Consider the following 24,313-nt stretch of genomic DNA (forward strand, 5'->3'; position numbering starts at 1 on the left):
TAATATCGTATTCTTTTTGGATTTTATAATAATATGTTATGAACCTTGAAGATATGATGAACTTTACAGTGACAAGGTACTAAACCTTTTAATAATACCTGCTTGAACCCGTGGATGTCACAACATATCCGGGCATAGGCTTATTAAAGCAAGGAACATTCTACACCATTCTTTCTATGAAATCGCATGTTCCAGTTAGAACAAAAACTATAGGTACTTATCTAATAAAAATATTGACCGATACCATTGTAAACAGTTTTGTTTTTGAGCACTTGATATAGCGGCGTTAAAATGATGCGCCATATTCCAGGAATTGATTCGTGTGTAACTGGGATGGTCAGTTCTTGAGAAAGCTGCGATCACATATTAGGTGAACATGTTAATTTAAATAAGTAATGGAAATATATGGCGGTGTTTTGATCGTGGCGGTGCAAAGAGAAAAACAAAGTTGGTACTCTTTTTTGACCTAAATTAAGAAAAAAAAAGTTTTTAACATCTCGTTGTTATTTAGATGTTACAACAGACGCTATGTTAAACTAGTATATCATAGGTAAGTGTATGAAGTATTATAAAATCAATTGAAAGTAGAGTCTTTATCCTGGGGGTTAAAAAGGCTACATCAAAGCAATTCATTTAAAAAGAAATATTGCAATTTAACATTTGCGCATATAAAAGTAAGTGCGCAACGCAAACAAATATCAAATAGCAATATTGCTTATTTAGATGATTTGCTTTGATGTGGCATTTTTAGAACCCCTTGTTGTACAACCTCTGGGGGTCTAAAAAGGTCACATCAAAGCAATTCATCCAAAAACTAATATTGCAATTCGACATTTGCGTACTTATATAAAAGTGTGCAATGTCAAATAGCAATTTTGCTTTTTAGATGGATCGCTTCATTTCAGCCTTTATAACAATGATTCGGCTACAGTGTAGCAGCACCCTTTTATCATTGGCTATTGGATTGAAGGTCGATGTTCGGTGCGTCTGGACTGCTTGACGGCAGCTTGTTTACTCCACGCGATTAGTACACGTCAATCAAATATTGCAATTGATACGATTGAGTACAAGTAGCGTGAATCACCTGCTTTGATGTGCCTCGCGTGATGGCCACGGTACGTCCAGTGATTGATCATGGGGATAACTGAAGATCATTGAATTTGCTTTTTTTGCTTGACTGAAAGTAAATGAAGGGCATTATAATGCGCCCAACTGCTTATCGTCACGGGAACCGTAATTCCCTTACGATATTCCCGTTACGATGTATCGTAATTCGTAACAGTCAATTAAGAGAAAAAAATCCAATATCGACATAGGCGATGTGTTGCGACTGGTAACCCGTCATGATACGGTTCGTAATATCCATCTACCGACTTCAATACGAGGTGTGGCTCCTCGCTACATACATCATACATACTCACGCCTGTCATGCCTAATGGAGTGGGCAGAACCGCAAGTAATTAAAGACAATTTGCGGCCACTGTTGATATGAAGTGCTAAGATAGATATGATGAACCTTATGGTGATAAGGGATCTGACTATCGCTCTTCCTTATGTAAGTAAGTAGCCGTTACATGAGTCATGTCAGGGACCTTTGGTTGGTTGGGAGGTTGGTAATCCACCTCACAACCCACACGAGAGGATCGCTCTCTTAATAATTATTCATGATGTTAGAAATGACACAAACGCTGTCGGATTTCGCGTCATCCCAGGAAAACAAGCAGCTGAACAACAAGAACGTGTGCTATTATTTTATTCGCTTCCACTCCAACGTAGAAGCACACCGTTACTTCATACAAACAACTGCATTTTACACATACACCACACATTGACGTTATCGTACACGCGCGTCTGTGTGTGTGACGTCTGACGCCATACGATTCAAGTCTAAACTATGTCCGAGGGAGGATGAGGCAACCCTAGCTCTCACGCTGGTGGGGAGAGAACAGTTGCCTTTCAATAGGTATTATTATTCCTTCTTCTATGGTAGAAGCTCTTCACAAAAGGATTTAACACCCTCGACCGTTCCTAGCAACAGTGAAGGCAGGAGTAAAATAATTTCCTTTTAGGATTTGAAAATAATATTCCAATACTAGTTTTATTACTACTAGTAATAATCGTGACCGATTTAGTTTTTACTATTGAAAACATAAAATCGGGAACAATAATGTATCTAGTAAGTATAGAGTTTATACTTAGATCGTTTCGTGCGTCAGACAACTAGGCGCTTTGGCGTCAAAATTTCCGTAGCTACGCCTGTCGAAGTGCTATGAGCAATTTTATTTTATAGCTAGCTTTGATTGTTTTGATCGCTGGCAGTTGGCAGTATGCCTGAAAGCAAAGATTGTACATCAAACCGTAAGTACTCGGCCCAGAAAAAAGTGGTCTTCAATACTGTATTGTAAAGCATAACATACATATGCTCACGGGTACATCCCAAATGGGGTAGTCAGAGCTACATCCATCGCAAGATCAACAAAGTACCCATATATCTTTTAGACCATTGTGTTAGGTGGTGAGCTGTATCGCCGTCTATAATGGCGAAACCAACTGTGTTAGTGAAAACTGCACTTAAGATAAATTAATAACTGTTTGGTGCAAGTCCAGTATCAAGAGGTATGTATTTACAAGGTAAATAAATACACGTAGTAAATACAATGTCACAAACTACATTATGTCGTCGTAGTGAACTGAAAAATTTGATTGTCAACGTTTTTTGTATTTATTTTATTTCATATTTATTATTGCTACAGCATATTTTGTACCTAAGAAGATAAATGATGTAAATGTTAGTAATAGGATATGAAAAAATAATTATTACACGAAATAGGTAGGTATAGGCATAAAAGACGGTTGGTACAATACTGACATAAATTTTGCTCTAAGCATTAGGTTATTTTCAAGCAATGTAATAAAAATGTTTATCAAAAGCCTAAGATACGACAACGACGTACTTACTTGAAATGTTATACATATTTATGAAGTATTTTCCTCGCAACCTTTTTAGGTTTATATCATTATTCAAGCGTTTAGGCTTGCTTTTGAACACAGCGTTAAGATATTTATTATTCTTATAAGTACCTACACACAAATGCGTAGTACGTTCAAATAATTTTGTCTAAAAGGTAAGTGTAACACATAAATTACAATTTGTAAATCAATTTCCATAAGAAAGCTCTACATAAGCACACAACACTTGTATGATAGAGAAGTCCCACAATAATTCTGCAATGGACTGACAACGGTAGTATTTAAAGTTTTTTACATGGCGAGACTCATTATAGTGCAATAACTTTTCAACATCGTAAAAAAACTAATTTGTATAAAATCTTTCTGTTTAAAACAATTTTAAATTAAAGAAAATACTGTCCACGCGGTTTAAGAAAAATATAATGGTTTGTCACATTTGCGAAAAAGCCGAAATAAAACACATCTCCTTTTAATTTAAAAAAGGCGTTGTTTTTTATTATTTTCAAGATACAAATACGGAAAATGATGACACAACCTCTTTGATATAGAATTCAAATGATAAATCTATTTTGGACTGTTGGCAGCGTTGTTTCATGTTTCATTTTGAATTCAAGTCTCGAATGTTACTTTCTCAGGAATTATTCATGGCTTGGTTGGAGGTAAATGATCCGATAAGGATGAATAACAATATTCGCAAATATTGGGCTCCAAAGATTCAGCCTACTTGTATTTACTAATAATAACTGCATATACTTTGGCATCAGGTTTGGCAACTAAAATTACTATACTACGGAACTTTTCATTGACGTGTCCGACACGGTCTCGATTGGTTTACAGTTTTTGAAGATGTTTGCAACCGTCTAGTGTCTTTTGACGTGACGTTTCTTCATTTGCCCCGGATGCCATTCGCTACTTTACCGGAAAATGGGGAGCGCTATCCAGAAGAATTTCCTCTCCTCCTTTTTTTGAGGTCGGTTAAAAAGAAAAATTACCTTCAAGTGGGTCTAAATATCGGCACTTGACGACTGGTCCGAAAGAATTATGTTGGTATAAAGCAATCTGGAGCGGATCGTTTTCAATAGTGTTCAAGCATAACGCCTGGAGTGTTTATGGTATTTATTCATTAGGATTTTTTAGTAATCTCCCCTTTTGTCCGGCCAAGTATTGTATGCCATCCTAGGCAAATCTGCGATAATCAATATCAGCTAAAACTACTATTTCCCATAGGGCGAAAAAATAAGAGATTAAGTCATATACGTATATGTTATTGAAATGTTTAGCATTCTAGTTAACATCTTCACCTTGTCTGATGGGCGGAGTGCTGAGAGGAAACGAGATAACGTCGTGGGCTAAAGTATAAGAGATAGCGACCTGATAAATTATTATACTATTAATTGTCTTATTGTGAATTTACTTACTCTTTTTTATTTTATGTACTTACAATGAACAGATTTGTACTGTGTGTTGTACTCATTGGGCAGTTTTCGTTACATAGGTAATAGTTCAATTTGAAAAATTGCCTGAAAAATATTTCTGCGTATCGATTACTATTCTTGTTATGATGATATTGATATTGATTCTATTCATCTCTCCCCCGAAACATAGGTATAATAAATAATAGTACTAAGACAAAGACCTAAAGTGTGGAAATTAATTGGATATGGACGTCACCGAACTCTATTAATTTCCACACATAGGTACTTAGCCACACTCAAGTGTAGCGAGAATAATGGACACTAATAAACGTAGCCCAACTAGTGAAGTGAGTACATCAGAGCCGGATTTGCCCGTAATCAAAATAAACAAGGGTTGACGTCCGGAGAGGTAAAGTTAGTCTTAGTCCCCATTATATTCCCTTTTTTTAAATACTATAAGGTCGCGTTTAACCACATTCTCCCCTGATGGTAAGTGATGATGGATCACTGTAACCTAGGAAAGGCCTACTCACTCTAGCCTTGATGAAGGCTCTCAGATAATAACGAGTTGGAAAAACAGACGACGGCAGACAGTGCCAGTCCTTTGCTGTCCGCATAAAAAAGGAACAGGCAAAACGTTTAGTGCGGATTGGTGGTAAATCCACAACATAAGAATGAAATATCTGACGACGTCTTGTTGTCTGTGGAGTGGAATTAACTCGTAAAGTTCCTGAGCGCACTCGCACATATATCCTATAAATATATTATATATCTCTCGAGGCATAAGGAAAATCTTCGAAAAATTACCTTAATAATATCAAGATTGAAGTGTCTACTTCGCCTGTGTCAGCTTCGCTTTCACGTACGCTTTTCTGAAGTCCCAAAAGTCCGTGACTTCATTCTCCTGACATGCCTGTTCCGAGATTCTTATTTCGAAAAAAGAAAATCCCTTCAGTGTTGTATATGAACACTGTCTTGAATAAATGACAGAAGAAGACACCTAAGGAATACTTAGGGTAGCGAACACTTAATCCGGCGCTGCCGGAATGAATGCGCCGGGGTCAGGGAAACGGTCGCCGGTCGTTGCCCTCCAATGTGCATGCGACCCCGAATTCCCACAAAATTGAGTTTTCCTGTCGTCTCGGAGGTCAATATCGCGTGTCCGTTAATATTTTCTCTGCCAACGGGAAAAACAGCTTCAAGTGGAAGTAAGTTTGTACATATTTATTTAGAAGACACGTTTATTTAGTTCGCTTCGCTTCGTAGAGGGTAAGATAAAATATATTTAATTAGGTAAGTAAGGAAAAATATTACTCTCCTTTTGGAGATATCGGCGGAAAAAGTTACCTTTGTGACTTGTAAAAAATCTATTGCCTTTGAGTTATTTCTGGGAAGACATTTTTGTCACAAGTATCACCTAACTTTTGGTACCTATTGGAGGTTGAAGATGGACAAGCCAACTATATCAGGATATCAGTCCATCGTCATCTGTAATTATTTTTATTCCTAGATATGTCTGAACTAGGTGATAATAAACCTGACACCAGGGTTGATGAGGTTGGTCATCCACCTGTCAACCTACACGATAAGAAAAATAATGAAAAATGTACACAGATGGGTTATAAAGAAATGTAGGTGTACTAACAAGCTTTTTTACAAAATGCCGATACGCATGATTCGTAGCTTCGCTCAACAAAGTCGAATTCAAAAATATTCAGTAAGTAATATAGTTACACTTTGAATCGTCATTTATTACATAACGAACGTCTCATCCCCTAAAACTACTGCAACAGGGACCGCACAATACAGTTCTACTTGAACAAATACATGCTATTATGCTATTACTTAGGCATCTCATATTTTGCACCAGCACATCAACAATACGAGCAACATGAGGCAACAACTAAAGGGCAACTGACGGTGTGGTATAAAACGCCGACACCCCACACTCCACATTCAAAATCTACCTTAACATAGAACCGTATCAACGTGATCTATTGTGCCATGTCTCTGGTAAGGAGTTAGAATACAGGGTGTTAGTGACATCGTAACAATTTTTTTAAATTATCTTCAATTCTATACTTTTGCGATTGAAAGTTCCACTTGATATAAACTCAGAATAATGAGCTAAATCAGCCCCCTCAGTATTCGTTACGATGTCACTTACACTCCTTACTAGTACATACAGGTAGCCATACAAGTAGATATGGGTGTTAGTGACACCGTAACGAATACTGAGGGGATGATTCAGACCATGATTCTGAGTTGCTATTAAGTGGAATTTCCTGTCGGAAAATTTATGATTTTTTTATGTGTTTTCAATTATTTTCCATTTCATACTTTTGATCGACGGAAAATTCCACTTGATATCAACTCAGAATCATGGCCTGAATTATCCCTCTAAGTTTTCGTTACGATGTCACTAACACCCTGTATATTAATAACAATAAAAAAACAATAAGCTAGTCAAAAAAACAAATACAGTCAAATCAGTGGTAACTTTTTAAAGTGCGCTCGGCATTTTGAAAAAGGTCGAGGCTTCAGTATTCATTTGTTTTGGCAATATACATTTTTCTAACTTCGGTGGGAGTTTATAAGCAAATAGCCTAATAAAAATTTACGTAGAAAGTAAATGCTCGAAAATAAATACAAAAGCGTATGTGAAGTGCATTGCCGCATTGCATTCAACCATACAACGTGTCATGCTATGTTTACATTCAAAAAGTAAAATATTGTGTAGTGTAGGGCTCCATAGCTGTCTACGCTGAAAGAGACTTACGTATCTGAAAAACGACTCTATCAATTTACTTACAAAATTTTCAACTTAAGTACTTAAATGAAAAGCTTCCTTTTAGCGCTTTGTAAGTTTAATTCGTTTCGACTCACATTTTTGCAACTAATTATTAATCGCAAATTGTCGTGTTTCACTTTATTGCAGCAATTTCGTATTCAATGAACGTAAGGAATGGAAGGATTTTATTTGACCTTTGAGAAGTCGTAAATCGTAAACTGACAACCGCGTTTATAGTCGATTACAATAAATAAACTGTTATGTTTTGTCTGTTTCGTAATATATACTAGCATTTAAGGAGACTGAGTAAAGTCTCCTTGGTTCCCACTATTTCATTCGACAAGTGGGAGACTCCCACACAATATCCCTGAGAGTGCATAGGTGGACGCGAATCTCGTCTCAGGATAACCTAAGGCCGAACTAAGGTGGTTAACTCGAGAGAGGCAGGGACTAGAATTGCACGTAATGAATATCAATTAAGTACTTGGCCGGAGAAATGGAGAGTGCTGAGGGATCTCACCCGGTGTGATTCTGGTTCCAGTAGCTACTATACTCCTAAGGTACCGGAGCTTCTGAAGCTATCCAGTATCTCTATTTTGAGAATTTTCTTTAAAAAATCTTACTATTTTGTTTCAGTCAATATACTTCGTAGTGGCGATAGCAGCGGCGGCCTCTGCAGACCGTCTGGACCACCTCGCATACTCGCACTCAAGTGCGTTTGCGAGTGCCAGCGCGAGCGCCGCGGCCAGCTCGTATAGCAGCGCCGGCGCACCCTACCGGTACGAGAACGTCAACAACGGAGACGGGACCTACCGTTTCAGGTAAGTAAGTTTATATGTTAACGACATGTCTATTTGGACGGTTTTTACTGAGAGACGATAGTAGATAGTAGATATAGTTATCAGTAATAGTGGCACAAGGGTGGAATAGAGTGACAACTGTAGAGGATTAAAATATCTCTTAATATAAGTTGTTTCTTTATCTCATGTAACCAGGGTGAAAAATTGTAAACAGATAAGACAAAACAAACAAATACGAAAGTAAATAGGTCAAACTTTGACCTTTGATGGCTGTCGGGTTGCGAAAAGTAATTTTAGACAACAACGTTGTAAAAATCTCAATTTGCATGTTATAAAGTTATAGTCTCTCGAGATCCTAGGACCTGGGCTAATATAATTCGATGACACTGGCTGGCTCACGGGATCTATTGTAAGGGTCGGCCTGTATTCATTTTTTAACTTTTTATTTAGGGCAGAGTCAGTTACGTAGGTACTAAGTAGATATAAAATTTTGATTACCTAGTCACATCAGTCAGTCAGTATTAAGTATCTCTTGCAGCAAGGGTCCCCATTTATTCCGCCTGTGCTGCCGCGCGTGCTCGTATTCTTTTGGCATTTAGTTTGCTTACGGTATAGCTAGACAACTAGAGGCTGTGGCTGAAGAGTTGAGATGCGCAGTATTTTATTGTATTTTTGTCTTTCAGCTACGATGCCAACGGAATCAGTGCGCACGAGAATGGGTCGCCGCGCGCGCCGGGCCCCGAGGGTCCAGCGGTGACGGCCGACGGCGGGTTCTCGTACCGCGCGCCCGACGGCCAGCAGATCTCGCTCTCCTACACCGCCGACGAGAACGGCTTCCACCCCACCGGCAGCCACCTGCCCACCCCGCCGCCCATCCCCGACGCCATCCTCCGCTCCATTGAGTTCAACAGACAACATCCTTCTTCGTAAGTTTCTTAAAAAATAATCCTCCCGAATTCAGTTATCCACATTGTTGTTATTATTGTTGCGTATGGCAAAATACATTTTGTCTGCGTGGATAATATGTGAACCTTAAGAACCCTCAACCTCCTCTCTGATGCATCCGTCACACTACACTTCGCAGCTCGGCTATGCTACCTGGGATCCAGCGTAGGGAACCCTCATTCACTATGTCGTGACGGCCTTTGTGGTCCAGTGGTTGAGCGATGTGCTCACGATCCAGAGGTCCCGGGTTCGATTCTCGGTGGGGACAAATCACAAAAATCACTTTGTGATCCCTAGTTTGGTTAGGACATTACAGGCTGATCACCTGATTGTCCAAAAAGTAAGATGATCCGTGTTTCGGAAGGCACGTTAAGCCTTTAGTCCTGATTACTACTTACACTCGTTACATGAGTCATGTATATATACGTAATATATTATATAATAACCCTGACACCAGGGTCAATGGGGTTGGTAATCGACCTCACAACCCACACGATAGAAAAAGATTTCACTATGTCCGCATTACTTGTTGTAAGAGTGTATTTATTAATCGATTGATTCATTGTTTCACGTTTCTTTCAGCGATGATGGCGCGTACAACCCGGGGAGGAACGCCTACCGTTATTAAGTAAAACTATATACATCAAATGGCATTATGTTCAGAGAACCTCTATAAAATGACTTGGATTGTGATAAAATGTTATTATGTTATATTTATTATGTGAATGTAATTTATGAAAAATAAATAATGAAGAAGTATTGTCTAAAACATATTTTGCCATTCATCAACATAGCATATCCTCAGAGAACACCCAGAAAAAACTAAAGTTACAGATATACTTGCATGAGACAATGAATAAATGACTACACTATGAGTGATAATGAGATAAGCAAAAACACTATAATGATGTTATGAATATAGGTAATATATTCGGATGTTTTACGTCAAATCTGTATAAGTAGGTATAACTATACTTCTATAATTATACGGTCTGTACAATCGATGTAACTCTAGTTAGAGTTAGGATAACTCTAGTTATAATTACATATATATTCAATTAACGCATAATTATAGGAGTGGTGCGTGTCAAAGGAGTGGGATATTACGTACCTGCCTACCTATGGTAATCTAATTATTCAATAGGTTTACTAAAATGTTGGTGTAAGAGGAACGTTAGTCCTAGTCCTAGACACCGGAGAATAGTAACCCTAATAATAATAAATATCTACCCAGCAGCGTAATACGAGCATTATATTTACTAAGAGAACGCATTAATTAGTGCTGTTGTTATAAACCACAATTAGGGATGGGAACCATTATTTTAATTTTAATTACTTTTGTAACACATTTTGAATTTTGCGAGAGATGTAGTTGCTTAATTATCAAAATTAATAGTGATTGTTTTGGTTATGGAGTCCTAACTGTTTATGCTTCTTGGCGGATTCTCATTTGAACCTCTGATACTTTGTAGATTGAACACTTTATTAAATCGCGGACCTCGGTAGATACTCGGAACACAAAACTCTGTGATATTTTTACTGAACCCAGAGTACTGCGGATCACATTTTGAGAGTCTATGCTCAGCAGCAGTTCAGTGTACGAGTTGTGACAACTGCAGCGGCTTGAAGTCTTCACAAATTATTCACATCGTTTTCACCTGTTACAGTTATCGGTTTTAGGTAGGTACTTACTATAACGAGTTTTGGATTAGGCTTTTATATATCAGCATAAGCATGCGTCTTAACGAAATAGAGACGATGCTGTTCGCCCTAAAATTATGTTCATTTTTCGCAATTGTTTACCTTGCATTATTTTATCTCACAAACAGTAATATGTACTTATTACTTGTAGGTAAATAGTTTTGTTTGAAACAGAGTTTGTCGGCCGTAGAAATGCATCTAAAAAAAATGTTGGCTGTTAATTTACAAATTATTTACCTACATCATATGTTTTGTACGGTATGGATTATGCTGCAAATGTCACGTTAACACGATGAACGTATTAATAAATTAAAGAAAAATAAAGTGGTTACAGATATGCCTTACAGTAGTTCTAGATGATGTTGTTATGAATTTAAAGTACTTAATATAGTTCGTTTTTGTTATCGTAGATAATAATGAAAGTGACCTGAAATTGTATTATGTTGGTCTTCTGGCGTGTTACCAACAACGCAACTGGTGGTAGTCAAACATAAACTAGATATCAAAATATTCAAGCAGAAGATTCTGGTACTGACCTAGTAAAGTGATTAGAATAAGTTTATTCGGGTTGTAATTATGGGATTTGAATCATAATATTGATGTTAGTTTCAGTTGATACTTTTTTCCTTGTAATTTTATCCAGGAGATGATTATATAATTAAAGAACAGACTTCAGTAAAAAAGCAATGCGAAAAGATAAACAAAACAAATTTCTTTTTCAACTCATTTTATTGTAAGTTATTGCTAAAATAACATAACATAGTACTGCTCAGAATAACAGATACCATTTTGTATAAATAAAGCAATAAATATCAATGGAAATATACAGTCATATCAACTACAGTTTGTTCGACAAAATCAATATTTGTTGTTGTTGAATTTTCAATAATGGTATCTACCATTGTTGTTGTATCGTCCACTGTTGTAAGAGCCGTCGTCACTGCAACAAGAACAATAACTTTTGATCTAGGACTATAAGTATCTTTTATTTTTTTATTATAACAGTGGTTAATTGTGGCATAACATTATGAAGCAGCCCTAAAATAAACAAAAGAACTCACGAAGGGTTCTGCCTGTTGAACTGCAGAGACTTCAAGATGGCGTCGGGGATGGGCGGAGGGGTGGGCAGGTGACTGCCGGTGGGGTGGAAGCCGTTCTCGTCGGCGGTGTAGGAGAGTGAGATCTGCTGGCCGTCGGGCGCGCGGTACGAGAACCCGCCGTCGGCCGTCACCGCTGGACCCTCGGGGCCCGGTGCGCGCGGCGACCCACTCTCGTGCGCACTGATGCCGTTGCCCGTCTCGTAGCTGTTTGTAGCAAATAACCACATAAGAGAAAGAGGTAATAATTCTTAAGAAGTCACAACAATGTTTTATTAACATCTGTAAATAGTGCTGCAATGAAGATTTCACCTGTATCTGTAATTTCCATCGCCATCGTTGACGTTTTGGTAGCTGAGGATTGGGATGTGAGCGCCGCTGCCGCTGTAACCTCCGAAACTGCCTCTCCCGAAGCCGCCCCCGAAGCCGCTATTGAATGCATTGGATCCTGCACCACCGAAGTTGTTGTAGTTGTAACCACCACTGGCTGACACTACAGCCAACATGGCCAGAGCTGATGTGATCTGGAAATGAAAGACAGACTGGTTATTATAGTGACCTATCCGATTACTTCAGAAAATTAACAGAAATAAGTATATAAGGCCGCCTAAACTGTACTGTAGTCATGTGTTATGATGTCTGGTTGTTAAATTAAGTTCTGCGTAATAAAGTGTATTTGATTTGGTTTGAAATATACAACCAGCATGATCTGAATCTAATTTTTAACTTATAGTAGATACCTTTAGACTAATCATAATATTTTTTTTGTTTAAATATTTTGCGGGTCGAAATGAGTGTAGCTTTATTCTGCAAAGCTGTTAGACGAATGATATGGTTTAGTTTTTGGAGCATTTTATATGATTGAAAATCGCCTTTCCAATTTGTTCACCTTGGCAGATATCAGTCATCTGGCGGAGAATGCTTCGTGAAGAGTACCTATTGAAAGTATTCCTCGTTCAATGTATTGTTGCAATGAATCCGCCCCTATGATCCATCTGTCATCTAATCACCCTGACTGCCCCGCCTAGATTATTTTGTGAGATTTTTTCGCATATTATATCATTTTATTGTTTGAATATTGTATTTAAATATAAAGGAAAATCAATATTTATTTTAGTTTCAAATATAAAAATCAGCAGAAGGTAATAACAGTTTATTTACTTAGTATGGTTTCTGCAAGGATTTTTAAATGACGTTTCTATCTTCGAATTGCTCTCCGAAAAAAATACGATATTTAAAAAAAAAATATACATTTGTCTTACCCAGATATGACGTTCATCATTCATCTCATTCTCGAATTTTATAGACAAAGAGTCATGGCGGAGGAGGCCAATGATAGTGATCTAAAAAGTAACTTCTTAGGCAAGTCCTTGATCACTGTTTTATTTTCATACATGTATTAATAAGCGAATTATTAGGTGATAAGTAATCAGTATAATACTTGTACATGTTGTTCATCTATTGTCTGGTTAATAGGTTATAATAAGTATTCATCAGTCGGTGTCAGCAGAGTTACAAAAAGAAATTTTGAAAATCGACAGGTTTTTTTTGACGTGACTGATTGTATATTTACTTGGCCGGACAAATGGGGAGCGCTGAAGGCTCTCACCCAGTACAACGTTTAACATAACAGGCCCGAGGGTGCCCAGATGGGCGCGAACCTCGGCTTAGGGCGTCGTCTGAGAGGAAAACTAATTGAAAGAATTAATCGACCCTAGCGAGTCGATAGCGATAAGCGCTGATTGAGGGGAATCGTCGGCCACACCGGCGGGGTCGGTATCGGGGTCCAGAAGTGTTTGGTATCGCGAGCTGATTGGCCGCCTCTATGGCTAGAGTAATCGGGTCGTCGGGATCGTATATTACGGCCTTCGGACGCCGATATTTTTAATTACCGTCACTAAACAATCGACAGTGACAGTGATACAAATATATGGGTGTGACATAAGGTGACATAAAATATTATGTTCCCGGCCGTGTTGATTATTTTGTGTTGAATTGTAATAAATATTTTATCACGTTCATCTCTCTTGTTCTCTCTAGTTATTTTTTTGTTAATAACTGAATACATTAAAATATCGGTGTGTGGTCATATATCACTTAATTTACAACATTTGTTGTTTAACAACTCCTTCTGCTCTCTTCTCTAGGTTGTCTGAAAGGGATTCGATGAAATTAAAGCATCATTTTCTTTATTTATGTGTTTAATAGTTTACTATACTATTCAGTTTTTTTCAGCAGACTGGGAAAGTAATATTTATTAGACAGTAAAAAGAAAGTCATTGGAAATTTCAGTTTACGTAGGTTCCTACCATCAGAAGCCATATTCTGTTCTCCCTCTCCTCTGAAATAGAAATCCAGGAATGTGTAGGTGTATTGATACCTACTTATAGAGTTAGAATGAAGCTTATTATGAAAAGCTATTAATTTTATTTGCATCATATTGTTTATTTATTTATTTGTACACAATAAAACAGACACAAGGAACATACAAAGAAAACATAGTATAGGTAAGCTTATCTCTAAACAAAGATATTTCTTCCAGCTGACCTACGTGACGAGAGAGATATTCAACGTACATAGACACACATACATACGTGAACAAATTATTTAGGAATTAATTGAATACTAATATATAACAAAATATAAAGCTTAACCTACAACCCAAATTTAGATAAATTAAATATAATAATATTATGTAAATATTATTGTTATTTCTTAATATCAAATAGGATTGCTATAGAAGAAATTCTTGAAAGAAATTCTCTAAAAAGAAGGGATTTTACAAAACTACTTGAATAATTAACTTAAAATAAAAAAAAATATAATTGTTTTATTGACACATCTTTATTATCTCTCATTTGCTTTATGCAGGTATGTACATTTACTACAATAGTATTAATTTATTAAATTACTTATACTATATATTACAGTGCCCGTTCATTTTATGGTATCACAGTTCGAGGTCCGCTTGTAGTCAGAGTTCACAGTTCATGAGATGAGATCACTAGTATCTGTAGCCACCATTGTTGTTGTAGCGTCCACTGTTGTAAGAGCCATCGTCACTGAAACAAAAATAATAACATTTGTGAAACTATAACAGAAAGTATCTTTTATTTTTTATTACAATATAATGTTTATTCAAGGTTAAGGGGTTATAAGAGACTAGAGAACTCACGAAGGGTTCTGCCTGTTGAACTGCAGAGATTTCAAGATGGCGTCGGGGATGGGCGGCGGGGTGGGCAGGTGGCTGCCGGTGGGGTGGAAGCCGTTCTCGTCGGCGGTGTAGGAGAGCGAGATCTGCTGGCCGTCGGGCGCGCGGTACGAGAACCCGCCGTCGGCCGTCACCGCTGGACCCTCGGGGCCCGGCGCGCGCGGCGACCCACTCTCGTGCGCACTGATACCATTACCCGTCTCGTAGCTGTTTGTAACAAACAAACGAGTAAGAGAAAGAGAAAATTATGATCTGTTTAAGTACTAAAATAATGTGATTCATAATAAGTTTAGAAAAAATATATATCCTTAGTTTATCTGTGAATAGCGCGCTAAGATTTCACCTGTATCTGTAATTTCCATTGCCATCGTTGACGTTTTGGTAGCTGAGGATTGGAATGTGAGCGCCGCTGCCGCTGTAGCCACCTCCAAAGCCGCCATCGAAGCCGCCCCCGAAACCTCCTCCTGAGCCACCATTGAATCCTGCGCCACCGAAGTTGTTGTAGTTGTAACCACCACTGGCTGACACTACAGCCAAAATGGCCAGAGCTGATGTAATCTGAAAATGGTAGACGGTTTTTAGTGACCTAAAATTGGGCACCTTTCTGATAGAGATCTGTTAGGGTGAAAAAAGTATAGACGAACAAAACAATTTAGCCACAAAAGCTAGCCACAAAAAAAGATTCAACGTATTTCTACCTTTAGACAAATCATATTTATGTTTGAATATTTTATAGGTTGTTGGATATATGAGAGAAGCTTTATCCTGCAAAGCTGTTTCACGAATGATATAGTTTGGATTTTTGAGCATTATATATGATTGAACGTTGCCCTTCCAATGTGTTCACCTTGGCAGATATCAGCCATCTGGCGGAGAATGTTTCGTGAAGAGTATTGAGAGCATTCTTCGTTCAATGGATTGTTGCAAGCAATACGCCCCTATGATCCACCTGTGATCTGATCACACACGAGCGCTCCACCTACATTATTTTGTTTGATTTTCTCGTGTGTATCGTTATAACATTCACTTCATTGTTTGTAGATCCATAACTAGCTAACTTTTATATTATTTTTTTTGTTTATGAAATAATCAGCGGGAGGTAAATAACAGTTTACTTATTATGGTGTCTTCAAGGTTCTTTAAAGCCGAAACCACATCAGGATTATTCCGAATCGTACGCGCTGTATTTGTATTTATAAATTGTTTATCGAAAAAACAATTAAACTGACAATTGTAATTTGTTATCTTTGCGAACTGTTGATCATCATGATCCTTCTAACTTTTTATCAAATTGTGTGTTGTATGTGTAGAGTCGCCTTGCCGCAAACAGAAAATTACTGACAGAAAGAGCGTCTTTTGGTGGATGACTGGCAAATATGTTCAGTGATTCGTCAGTTTTGAAAAAAAAAAACATAACTAATGATACCAGGTTAGGTTCATGAATAATATTAAACCGCGAAATTGTATCTGATAAGAAATCAGTGTAAGTTTCCAGAGACGCATAGTCATTTTGCGAGCAATGATTTTATGTACTTCTCTATGTAATTCTTTTGTGTAAGCAAGTACACGTAATTTACATAATATATTACATAATACATAATATTACTTAATATATATTTTATTTATATTATGATAAGCATTCATAAGAGAAAAAAACATTCTGTCATATCTATATTTTCTGTTCTAAGTACTTAACATAGATACGTTATTATACGTTTGAGCACGTCTGTAATTTTAATAGGGGCGTCAGGTGAGACACTACTCGGTAAGTCTTCAAAAACAACACTAAAGGCACTTTTGGTATTTCTATCATCAGATGTACACTTAATTGATTGACTGTATCATTACTCATTCCTGATCATTTTTTCATCATGTAGAAACGACATGCCCGGTATAGTGAACAACACGGGTCTTTCAAATATTTTCTCGTTCCAGACATTCATAAAAATATTACCACTTTCAAATAGAATAAGAATGTACTCGTACTTATAACTTACTAATTCCAAGGCAGATACTTAATTTTCACACACACTGTAAAGTACTTAATATTAAAAATAAGTTATAAAACATACCTACTTATATTTATAAAAGATTGACAGAGATATGTACCTACTGTTAACCTTAAATTGTTTTTTTTTTTCCTTAAATTGACTTGATCTTTCTTTAATCATGTATTCCATTGAATCGCGCCTGTAAACCGCGTGATATCAATTATCTATATGATCCAAATATTAATTAAAACTCAATTGGCTTAGAGCCTGAGCACACTCTACATTATTTAGTGACATCGTAACGAATACTGAGGGGGTTGATTCAGACCATGATTCTGAGTTAAAATCAAGTGGAATTTTCCGTCGCAAAATTCATGATTTTTTTTAGTTTTTTTAAATTATTTTCAATTCTATACTTTTGCGATGGAAAATTCCACTTGATATTAACTCAGAATAATCAGATGAATCATCCCTCTCGTATTCGTTACGATGACACTTACACCCCGTACAAGTACATACGGTAGCCATATAAGTAGGTATGGGTGTTAGTGACACCGTAACGAATACTGAGGGGGATGATGATGATATCAAGTGGAATTTCGTGTCAAAAAATTCATGAAAATTTTTCTTTTCTTTTTAATTATTTTCCAATCCATACTTTTGCGACGGAAAATTCTACTTGATATCAACTCAGAATCATGGCCTGAACCACCCCTCAAAGTTTTCGTTACGATGTCACTAACACCCTGTATATTAAAACACATTTGCAGTTTGTGGTCATGTCTATTTCGTATTTTTTTTCTATTTGTTAGCCCTAGTCCATCAACTGAATATATCTGCTACGAAGAGTACTTGCTTAATACATTGAAACTAGGAAAGGTGCATCTGAGGCCCGTGTTGCTTTATTAGAAAAGGGCATTAGCCGTTTTGGGATGTACATTTAGACATGTACACTTGTACAAGTAATAAGAATGAAGTTTTATGAAAAACTAAGTTCCTTGTATTTTGCATAATAGTAGGTCTTCTTCTTGTCGTTTGTTGTTGTTTTATAGTAGGTATTAAATATCGACATCAAATTAGACTGTTATATAAGGGTGAATTGCAAAAGCGAAAAAAAAAGTTGTCTTGGCTGAGAACGGTAGTGCAAAGTTCTGCTAAATGATTTTGAATATTTTTTCTGGGTAAAGTAAGTAGTCCTCTACCTTGGCAAAAAAAATCATTCAGTTTCAGCAACTGTAACACGCTGAAAAAATTTTTTAAAGTGTCATTTTATCATTTCGGTAGCTTGTCCGTAACCCATTATCGCTTATAAAATGTCTTGCTCTACAATTATTTTCTATTATTGGGATTTAAATTGATAGAATTTCGTTAAATTATTAAATAATCTAACAACAAAAACTATTTCTGTCTGTTTACCTTCCTTCTCATACATTTGACAGGCAGTTAAATTTTGTCCGAAAAAAAGTTATCATTTCAGAGGACAGTAAGTTTTGGTAGAATAACTCCGTCAACATTGCGTCTATGACACCTCCTTACCTGCCGACACCTCGCATTGGTTCGGCTCGACCGCTAGACGTGAACATACCCGTCACAGCGTGTAATGGTTTCCCGCCAAAAAAAGAAATTTATCATTTCGGTGATAGGGGGACAAAAAAAAATCAGTAAAAAATCATTTCGGTAGCCATTATAACTCGTGTGAGATTAGTTCAATTTATTTCATATTGATGTGTTAAATCGGCTGCAAGTACTGTTTTGTTTGAGAAGTGTCGATTTTTCGATAGTTATTTAAATTCACAGTTTATACAAAAATAACCTGTTTTTTATCATCTCGGTGTTATCATTCCGGTGGATTCGGTGGACTGAAATGCCAATAACAGTCCATGGGAATGATAAGTAACACTGAAATGATAAAACCGTTAAGTTTTAGAGATCCGTGTGTTAAATTTTAGTTTCGAATTAGGTATTGTTTTAAGGGCCTTTTTAACAGTTCTGTGGAGCTATTTTATTTTTCCTCGAGATGATCTCATGGTTTTCCAAAACCATTTTAGGTGATTGGAAAACGTCATATAACCTTCTATCAAACTCCTCTTTCTGCTTTTCTCGGTAACCTTGAATACCCAGACTTATCCATTCTTTAGATCCTGGTGGACACTGACCTGGATAAAATAGTTTACACCAGTGTCTACCGATCGCACAGCGGTAACTCTGAGACAAACAGGTTATTCACCTACCTCAGTAGGACAGTGGAGTTGGCACGGCGGAGGTATCTCTCAGCGCAACTTGTTCTTCTCCGGGACTCCAACGCCCACCAGCAAGAGTGGTTGTTCCCATTCCAGAAGACCAACCATGCTGGCAAAGAGGCGCAAGCTTTTGCCAAGTGTGGCAAAATCTCTCACATCTGGTGAATTGCGTTACAAAGATACCTGACGTTGCTAACTATAGCGCCAACTGCTTGTACCTTTTGCTGATAACTGATCCGGACCAATATCAATCTCTATCAGTGACTTCCCCCTTGGGAACATCCGACCATTGTCTGGTGAGATATGTGTCTGTCTATTCCCCACCTGATTCTAGCCCCAGAGGATCGAGGCAAATATGGTGACACACGCTAGCAGATTGGGATGAGATGCGGCACTTCTTCGCAAACCTATCCTTGGCGTGAGGTTTGCTTTTCTTCAGAAGACTCGACGAGCTGCGGAGATGCCATATTAGTTGTCAGGCAATGGAATACTCTATCCCATTTTCTGACATATCATCTGACGATAAGGCTCGCTCATGGTACATCGCGGAGTATGCTAGTGCAGAAGCTCTAATCAATCCGCATACCGGATGTGGGCTGAAGTTAGTACTCGCAAAGCTCCTGACACGCGGGCTCTGAAAAAATCCCTGAATACCGCTGCAAAGTCTTGCAAGAAGACAATGCGCAGGAGACGTTTCGACAATATTGGCCAAATTGATGCCAAACTGACTGAGCTGGTAGTAAAACCCCCTAAGAGCCGCTAGTCAAATCGGTCGAAGCAAACTTCTGCCGTATAAAAATGCTTCGCACTCTAGACGTGAATAAGGTCAGTAGTCCTGATGATATCTCAGCAATAGTACTGCGGAACTGTGCACCTGAATAGTCTCCTACTGACACGCCTCTACCTGCTCTCTCTGGGTTCAGGACAATTCCCGAAACCATGGAACCTTGCCAATGTGCAGTGTATGCCCAAAAAAGACACTCGTACCAACCCTGCTAACTACCGCCCCATCTCGGTACAACCGCCGCTAATCCTGAACAACCGCCTCCTGGCGTACCTTGAAGCCAACAATTTACTCAGAGATAGGTCAACTGATGTTCTTCTTGTGTATGCTACACGCTTATGGAGTGAGGCAATCTAGAATCAAGGCGAGGATCTTGTTATGTCCCTTGATATATTCAGGATCCCTTCTAGCCTATGTAATTGGATAGATAGGGATAGATTGATTCGGGTAGTAGTTGATGGGTGCTTGTCTGATCTACATGCTATTAATGCCGGACTCCCTCATGGATCTGTTCTCTCCGCCACGTTTTTTCTATCAATGATCTGCTGATTATGCCCGGTATCTTTAGGCATGCAGACGATAGCACAGTAACGGAGAGATACATGTCCAATGCACGCGTAAGCACCAGAGATGATAGTGCCCTCAGAGAGGATCTTGTGAATCGTGTGAAACTGCCCCTTAAGTCCGTCTCAGACTGGGGTGACAACAAGTAGGTTGGACTCAACGCTTCCATGACCCAGGCGTGTCTGTTCACCGCAAAACGGAGTCCTTTCCTCCTGACTGGGACTTGCCGGAGTGAATTACCAACCATCTCGAGCTCTTGGGTATGGATATAACTTCCAACTCGTTATAATCTAGGAGACTTCAAGACTAGGGTGAATAGGCATTTGCTAGGTAAGTGTGATCCACCCTAGACCACATCGTCATTTACCATCAGGTGAGATTGTGGTCCTACGTGAACCTATATTATTTAAAAAAAAATGTAGGTAAGTAATAAAGAAGCAATGACAATAGTCACAAAAAAGACATATTGACAATAAGCATCATCCCCCTAGCATTATACAGATTTTTCACAGGGTCCGCTTACCTAACTTGAAGATTTGACAGGTCCAGTATTTTACAGAAGCGACTGCCTGTCTCACCTTCCAACCCACGAAGGGGAAACCAACCCAATACACATTAGGTCACATACCTCCGAAAATGTAATTTTCGGGAATGTGTGTTTCCTCACGATGTTTTTCTTCACCGCTGAGCATGTGACAATCATTTCTGATCTAAACATGAATTACCTTACCACCCACCCATTAGCTACCACGGCTCTACATATTGACAACAACTAAATGCATTTTTTATTGCTCGATGAAAGAAACGAACAACAATCTATTACTATTAGTAAATAGTATTAAACTATTTTTTATTTAGCAAATATTGAACTATTTATCTAAGAATGTATAAATCGATCTCCACCAACCCGCAGTGGAGCAGCGTGATGGAGTATGCTCCATAACCCCCGGTTAATTGAGAGTAGGCCTGTGCCCAGCAGTGGGACGTATATAGGCTATTTATGTATAAATCGAACTTCACTTTGTACGGAACCCTAGCTAAGCAGCACAATTTTTCTTGACTGTATCATTTCCGTGGGTTAATTTCATTTCAGTGGACTCATTATCATTTCAGTGTACATTTATATCATTTCGGTGTATATTTATATCATTTCAGTGGGTACTTATCATTTCAGTGGACTCATAAAAATTCAATTTTAAATATCTCAGTAAGTTTCGATCGTATTTGATGCCCACTCACGCACATAATTCAAAATAGGTTAAAGTTTTATTTGTCGTCAAATATGTGAAGAAAAGTATTAAAATAAAAAATCTCACCGAAATGATAAAAAAATGAGACTTGTTGAAATTCACCCATAAAACTAGATGATGAGTGGTGCGCTCGCTGCTATAGCATCTTTACGTGTCCTGTAACGGTTGATCAAATATAATAAATAACACACTTTGTATAGCGGCCATTGTATTGCTTTTCCGCCATTTTGTTTTTTTTTACTGGCGATAGAATTTGACTAAGGTTTAAATACGATTTGTGAAAAAAGCCAGGCCGTAGGGTGTCTCCCTGATGCGGAGCAGTGTTCGAAGAACGAGAAGTATTTCCATACTCAACATGACGTTCCGATCAAATCCCCTGTACATTATTTTTACCCGCTCCTTCTGGAAAAATTAAATTTTGTATGACGGCCATCTTGTTTTTCCGCCATTTTGATTTTTATTCACCGGCGATAGAATTTGACCAAGGTTTAAATAGGGTTTGTGGAAAAAAATGATTCAGATGCAAAAGTTTTGCCAGGCCGTAGGGTGTCTCCCTGATGATACATCATTTTCACCTCCCAACGCTTCTTCTGGGAGAACAATTATGTCAGTAGGTTCCAGTCAGTCAGTCAGTACCAGCTATATATATTAGTAATTCCATTATTGAAAGTTTCAATATGCAAGACTATCTTAATTTAAATGACAAAATTGTTTTGCTGAAACATTTTTATTGTCTCACATTTGCTTATGTATTATGTACATTATTACAATAGTGTTAAATAAATTACTTATACATTATACAGTGCGCGTTCCATTCATAGTTTCACAGTTCGATGTCCTTTTTGATATTTCCAAAAAACACTAGTATCTGTAGCCGCCATTGTTATTGTAGCGTCCACTGTTGTAAGAGCCGTCGTCACTGAAACAAAAACAATAACATTTGTGGAACTATAACAGAAAATAACTTTTATTTTTTATTACAATATAATGTTTATTCAAGGTTAAGGGGTTATAAGAGACTAGAGAACTCACGAAGGGTTCTGCCTGTTGAACTGCAGAGATTTCAAGATAGCGTCGGGGATGGGCGGCGGGGTGGGCAGGTGGCTGCCGGTGGGGTGGAAGCCGTTCTCATCGGCGGTGTAGGAGAGCGAGATCTGCTGGCCGTCGGGCGCGCGGTACGAGAACCCGCCGTCAGCCGTCACCGCTGGACCCTCGGGGCCCGGCGCGCGCGGCGACCCGCTCTCGTGCGCACTTATACCGTTGCCCGTCTCGTAGCTGTTTGTAACATACAATAAGACACATACTTAATATACTTAATGAGTTAGTAACTGATAATTTAAAATATTGTATTTTTTTATGCGGGTACTTTTTTGACCTCAAAAGAAGATATCACCTGTATCTGTAGTTTCCATTGCCATCGTTGATGTTTTGGTAACTGAGGATAGGAATGCGGGCTCCACCACTGTAGCCGCTTCCAAAGCCGCCCCCGAAGCCTCCTCCTAACCCGCCATTGAATGCATTGGATCCTGCACCACCGAAGTTATTGTAGTTGTAACCACCACTGGCCGACACTGACGCCACTGTCAAGACAGCGAGAGCTGATGTAATCTGGAATCGAAAGGGTAAAGAAAGAGTTTTTGTAAAATAGAAATACTGTTTGTTTTTGTAAATGGAATCAATGTGCAATAAATTATATAACAAATAATTAAGTTTATAAAATTACCTTTAGACAAATCATATCGTTGTTATATAAAGTATTTTGATAGTTGAGAGAAGTTTTCTGACTATAAAGCTGTTTGACGAATGATACCGTTTAGATTTTGGAGCATTTTATATAGTTGATCGTTGCCCTTCCAAAGTGTTCACCTTGACAGATATCAGTCATCTGCTGGCGAATGTTCCGTGAAGATTATTGAAAACATTCCTCGCTGAATGGAATATTATTTAAGTGATACGCCCCGATACAATTGCGATCTGCGAACTCATCACACACGCTATTTAGGTGTTTGTATTTCATTTGCTATAAATCACTTTGCAGCTGTGCATTCCATGATATTATCCATTTAGCGATGGATTTATGAATTAAAGTGAGTATATTAAAAATGTTATTAAAATTTTCGCAAACTTATCTAGCGTGAATTAGACAGATAATTTTACAGTAATCCGTATACATAGTAATGATTCATTATCATCTTCTTCTTCTAACATGTGGGTTATGAAGTGGATTACCAACCTCAGCAACCCTGGTGTCGCGGTTATTATTGGGCCGCCACCCTTTCGATTAATTATCATGACTGTTACAGTGGTAGAATATTTCTTTAAAGGCTGGTGTGTGTTAACCGTAATCAATTAAACAGTGAATCTTATTTATTAGTTACATACTTAATAATATACTCCATTCACCCGCACTGATGCATTCTGGTGGAGTATGCTTTATGACTTCGGTTGATTGAGGGAAGGTCTGTGCCTAGTACTAGAAGTACATAATATAATTCTGAATACATAATTGATATTTGAAATTGTGTAGTTTCAGTTTTTGATTTATTGTTATCTT

The 24,313-nt window shown here is 37.9% G+C and overlaps 4 protein-coding genes across 4 annotated transcripts; 1 reads left to right on the forward strand and 3 right to left on the reverse strand.

The window, feature by feature from the left end:
- Nucleotides 1-7,672: 7,672 nt before the first annotated feature.
- LOC126369150 (pupal cuticle protein 20-like) lies at nt 7,673-9,549 on the forward strand. The gene is made up of 4 exons (XM_050013443.1): nt 7,673-7,699; nt 7,813-7,997; nt 8,660-8,902; nt 9,504-9,549. Exons 1-4 carry the CDS (start codon nt 7,673-7,675, stop codon nt 9,547-9,549), a joined length of 501 nt encoding a protein of 166 aa, XP_049869400.1.
- A 1,916-nt stretch (nt 9,550-11,465) lies between these two features.
- LOC126368673 (pupal cuticle protein 20-like) lies at nt 11,466-12,474 on the reverse strand. The gene is made up of 4 exons (XM_050012766.1): nt 12,460-12,474; nt 12,032-12,243; nt 11,684-11,926; nt 11,466-11,562 (listed from the first exon to the last, which is right to left on the reverse strand). Exons 1-4 carry the CDS (start codon nt 12,472-12,474, stop codon nt 11,505-11,507), a joined length of 528 nt encoding a protein of 175 aa, XP_049868723.1. The 3' UTR covers nt 11,466-11,504.
- A 2,249-nt stretch (nt 12,475-14,723) lies between these two features.
- On the reverse strand, nt 14,724-15,700 carry LOC126369151 (pupal cuticle protein 20-like). Its single transcript, XM_050013444.1, has 4 exons — nt 15,629-15,700; nt 15,274-15,488; nt 14,895-15,137; nt 14,724-14,781 (listed from the first exon to the last, which is right to left on the reverse strand). Exons 1-4 carry the CDS (start codon nt 15,641-15,643, stop codon nt 14,724-14,726), a joined length of 531 nt encoding a protein of 176 aa, XP_049869401.1. The 5' UTR covers nt 15,644-15,700.
- A 6,920-nt stretch (nt 15,701-22,620) lies between these two features.
- Nucleotides 22,621-23,541, reverse strand: LOC126369153 (pupal cuticle protein 20-like). The gene is made up of 4 exons (XM_050013446.1): nt 23,483-23,541; nt 23,153-23,367; nt 22,792-23,034; nt 22,621-22,678 (listed from the first exon to the last, which is right to left on the reverse strand). Exons 1-4 carry the CDS (start codon nt 23,495-23,497, stop codon nt 22,621-22,623), a joined length of 531 nt encoding a protein of 176 aa, XP_049869403.1. The 5' UTR covers nt 23,498-23,541.
- Nucleotides 23,542-24,313: the final 772 nt, after the last annotated feature.

The sequence above is a fragment of the Pectinophora gossypiella genome, chromosome 8 (genome assembly GCF_024362695.1).
Source record: "Pectinophora gossypiella chromosome 8, ilPecGoss1.1, whole genome shotgun sequence".
NCBI lineage: Eukaryota > Metazoa > Arthropoda > Insecta > Lepidoptera > Gelechiidae > Pectinophora > Pectinophora gossypiella.

Bases quoted from the DNA above. Each gene is read 5' to 3' on its own strand.
- LOC126369150 (XM_050013443.1), top strand. From the start codon at position 7,673: ATGGAGAGTGCTGAGGGATCTCACCCG. The intron at 7,700-7,812 runs GTGTGATTCTGG...ATTTTGTTTCAG, and splicing joins GTGCTGAGGGATCTCACCCG to TCAATATACTTCGTAGTGGC. The intron at 8,903-9,503 runs GTAAGTTTCTTA...CGTTTCTTTCAG, and splicing joins AACAGACAACATCCTTCTTC to CGATGATGGCGCGTACAACC.
- LOC126369153 (XM_050013446.1), bottom strand. The intron at 23,035-23,152 runs GTGATATCTTCT...TGTTACAAACAG, and splicing joins AATGGAAACTACAGATACAG to CTACGAGACGGGCAACGGTA. The intron at 22,679-22,791 runs GTGAGTTCTCTA...TTTTTGTTTCAG, and splicing joins TTCAACAGGCAGAACCCTTC to TGACGACGGCTCTTACAACA.
- LOC126369151 (XM_050013444.1), bottom strand. The intron at 15,138-15,273 runs GTGAAATCTTAG...TGTTACAAACAG, and splicing joins AATGGAAATTACAGATACAG to CTACGAGACGGGTAATGGTA. The intron at 14,782-14,894 runs GTGAGTTCTCTA...TTTTTGTTTCAG, and splicing joins TTCAACAGGCAGAACCCTTC to TGACGATGGCTCTTACAACA.
- LOC126368673 (XM_050012766.1), bottom strand. The intron at 11,927-12,031 runs GTGAAATCTTCA...TGCTACAAACAG, and splicing joins GATGGAAATTACAGATACAG to CTACGAGACGGGCAACGGCA. The intron at 11,563-11,683 runs GTGAGTTCTTTT...TTCTTGTTGCAG, and splicing joins TTCAACAGGCAGAACCCTTC to TGACGACGGCTCTTACAACA.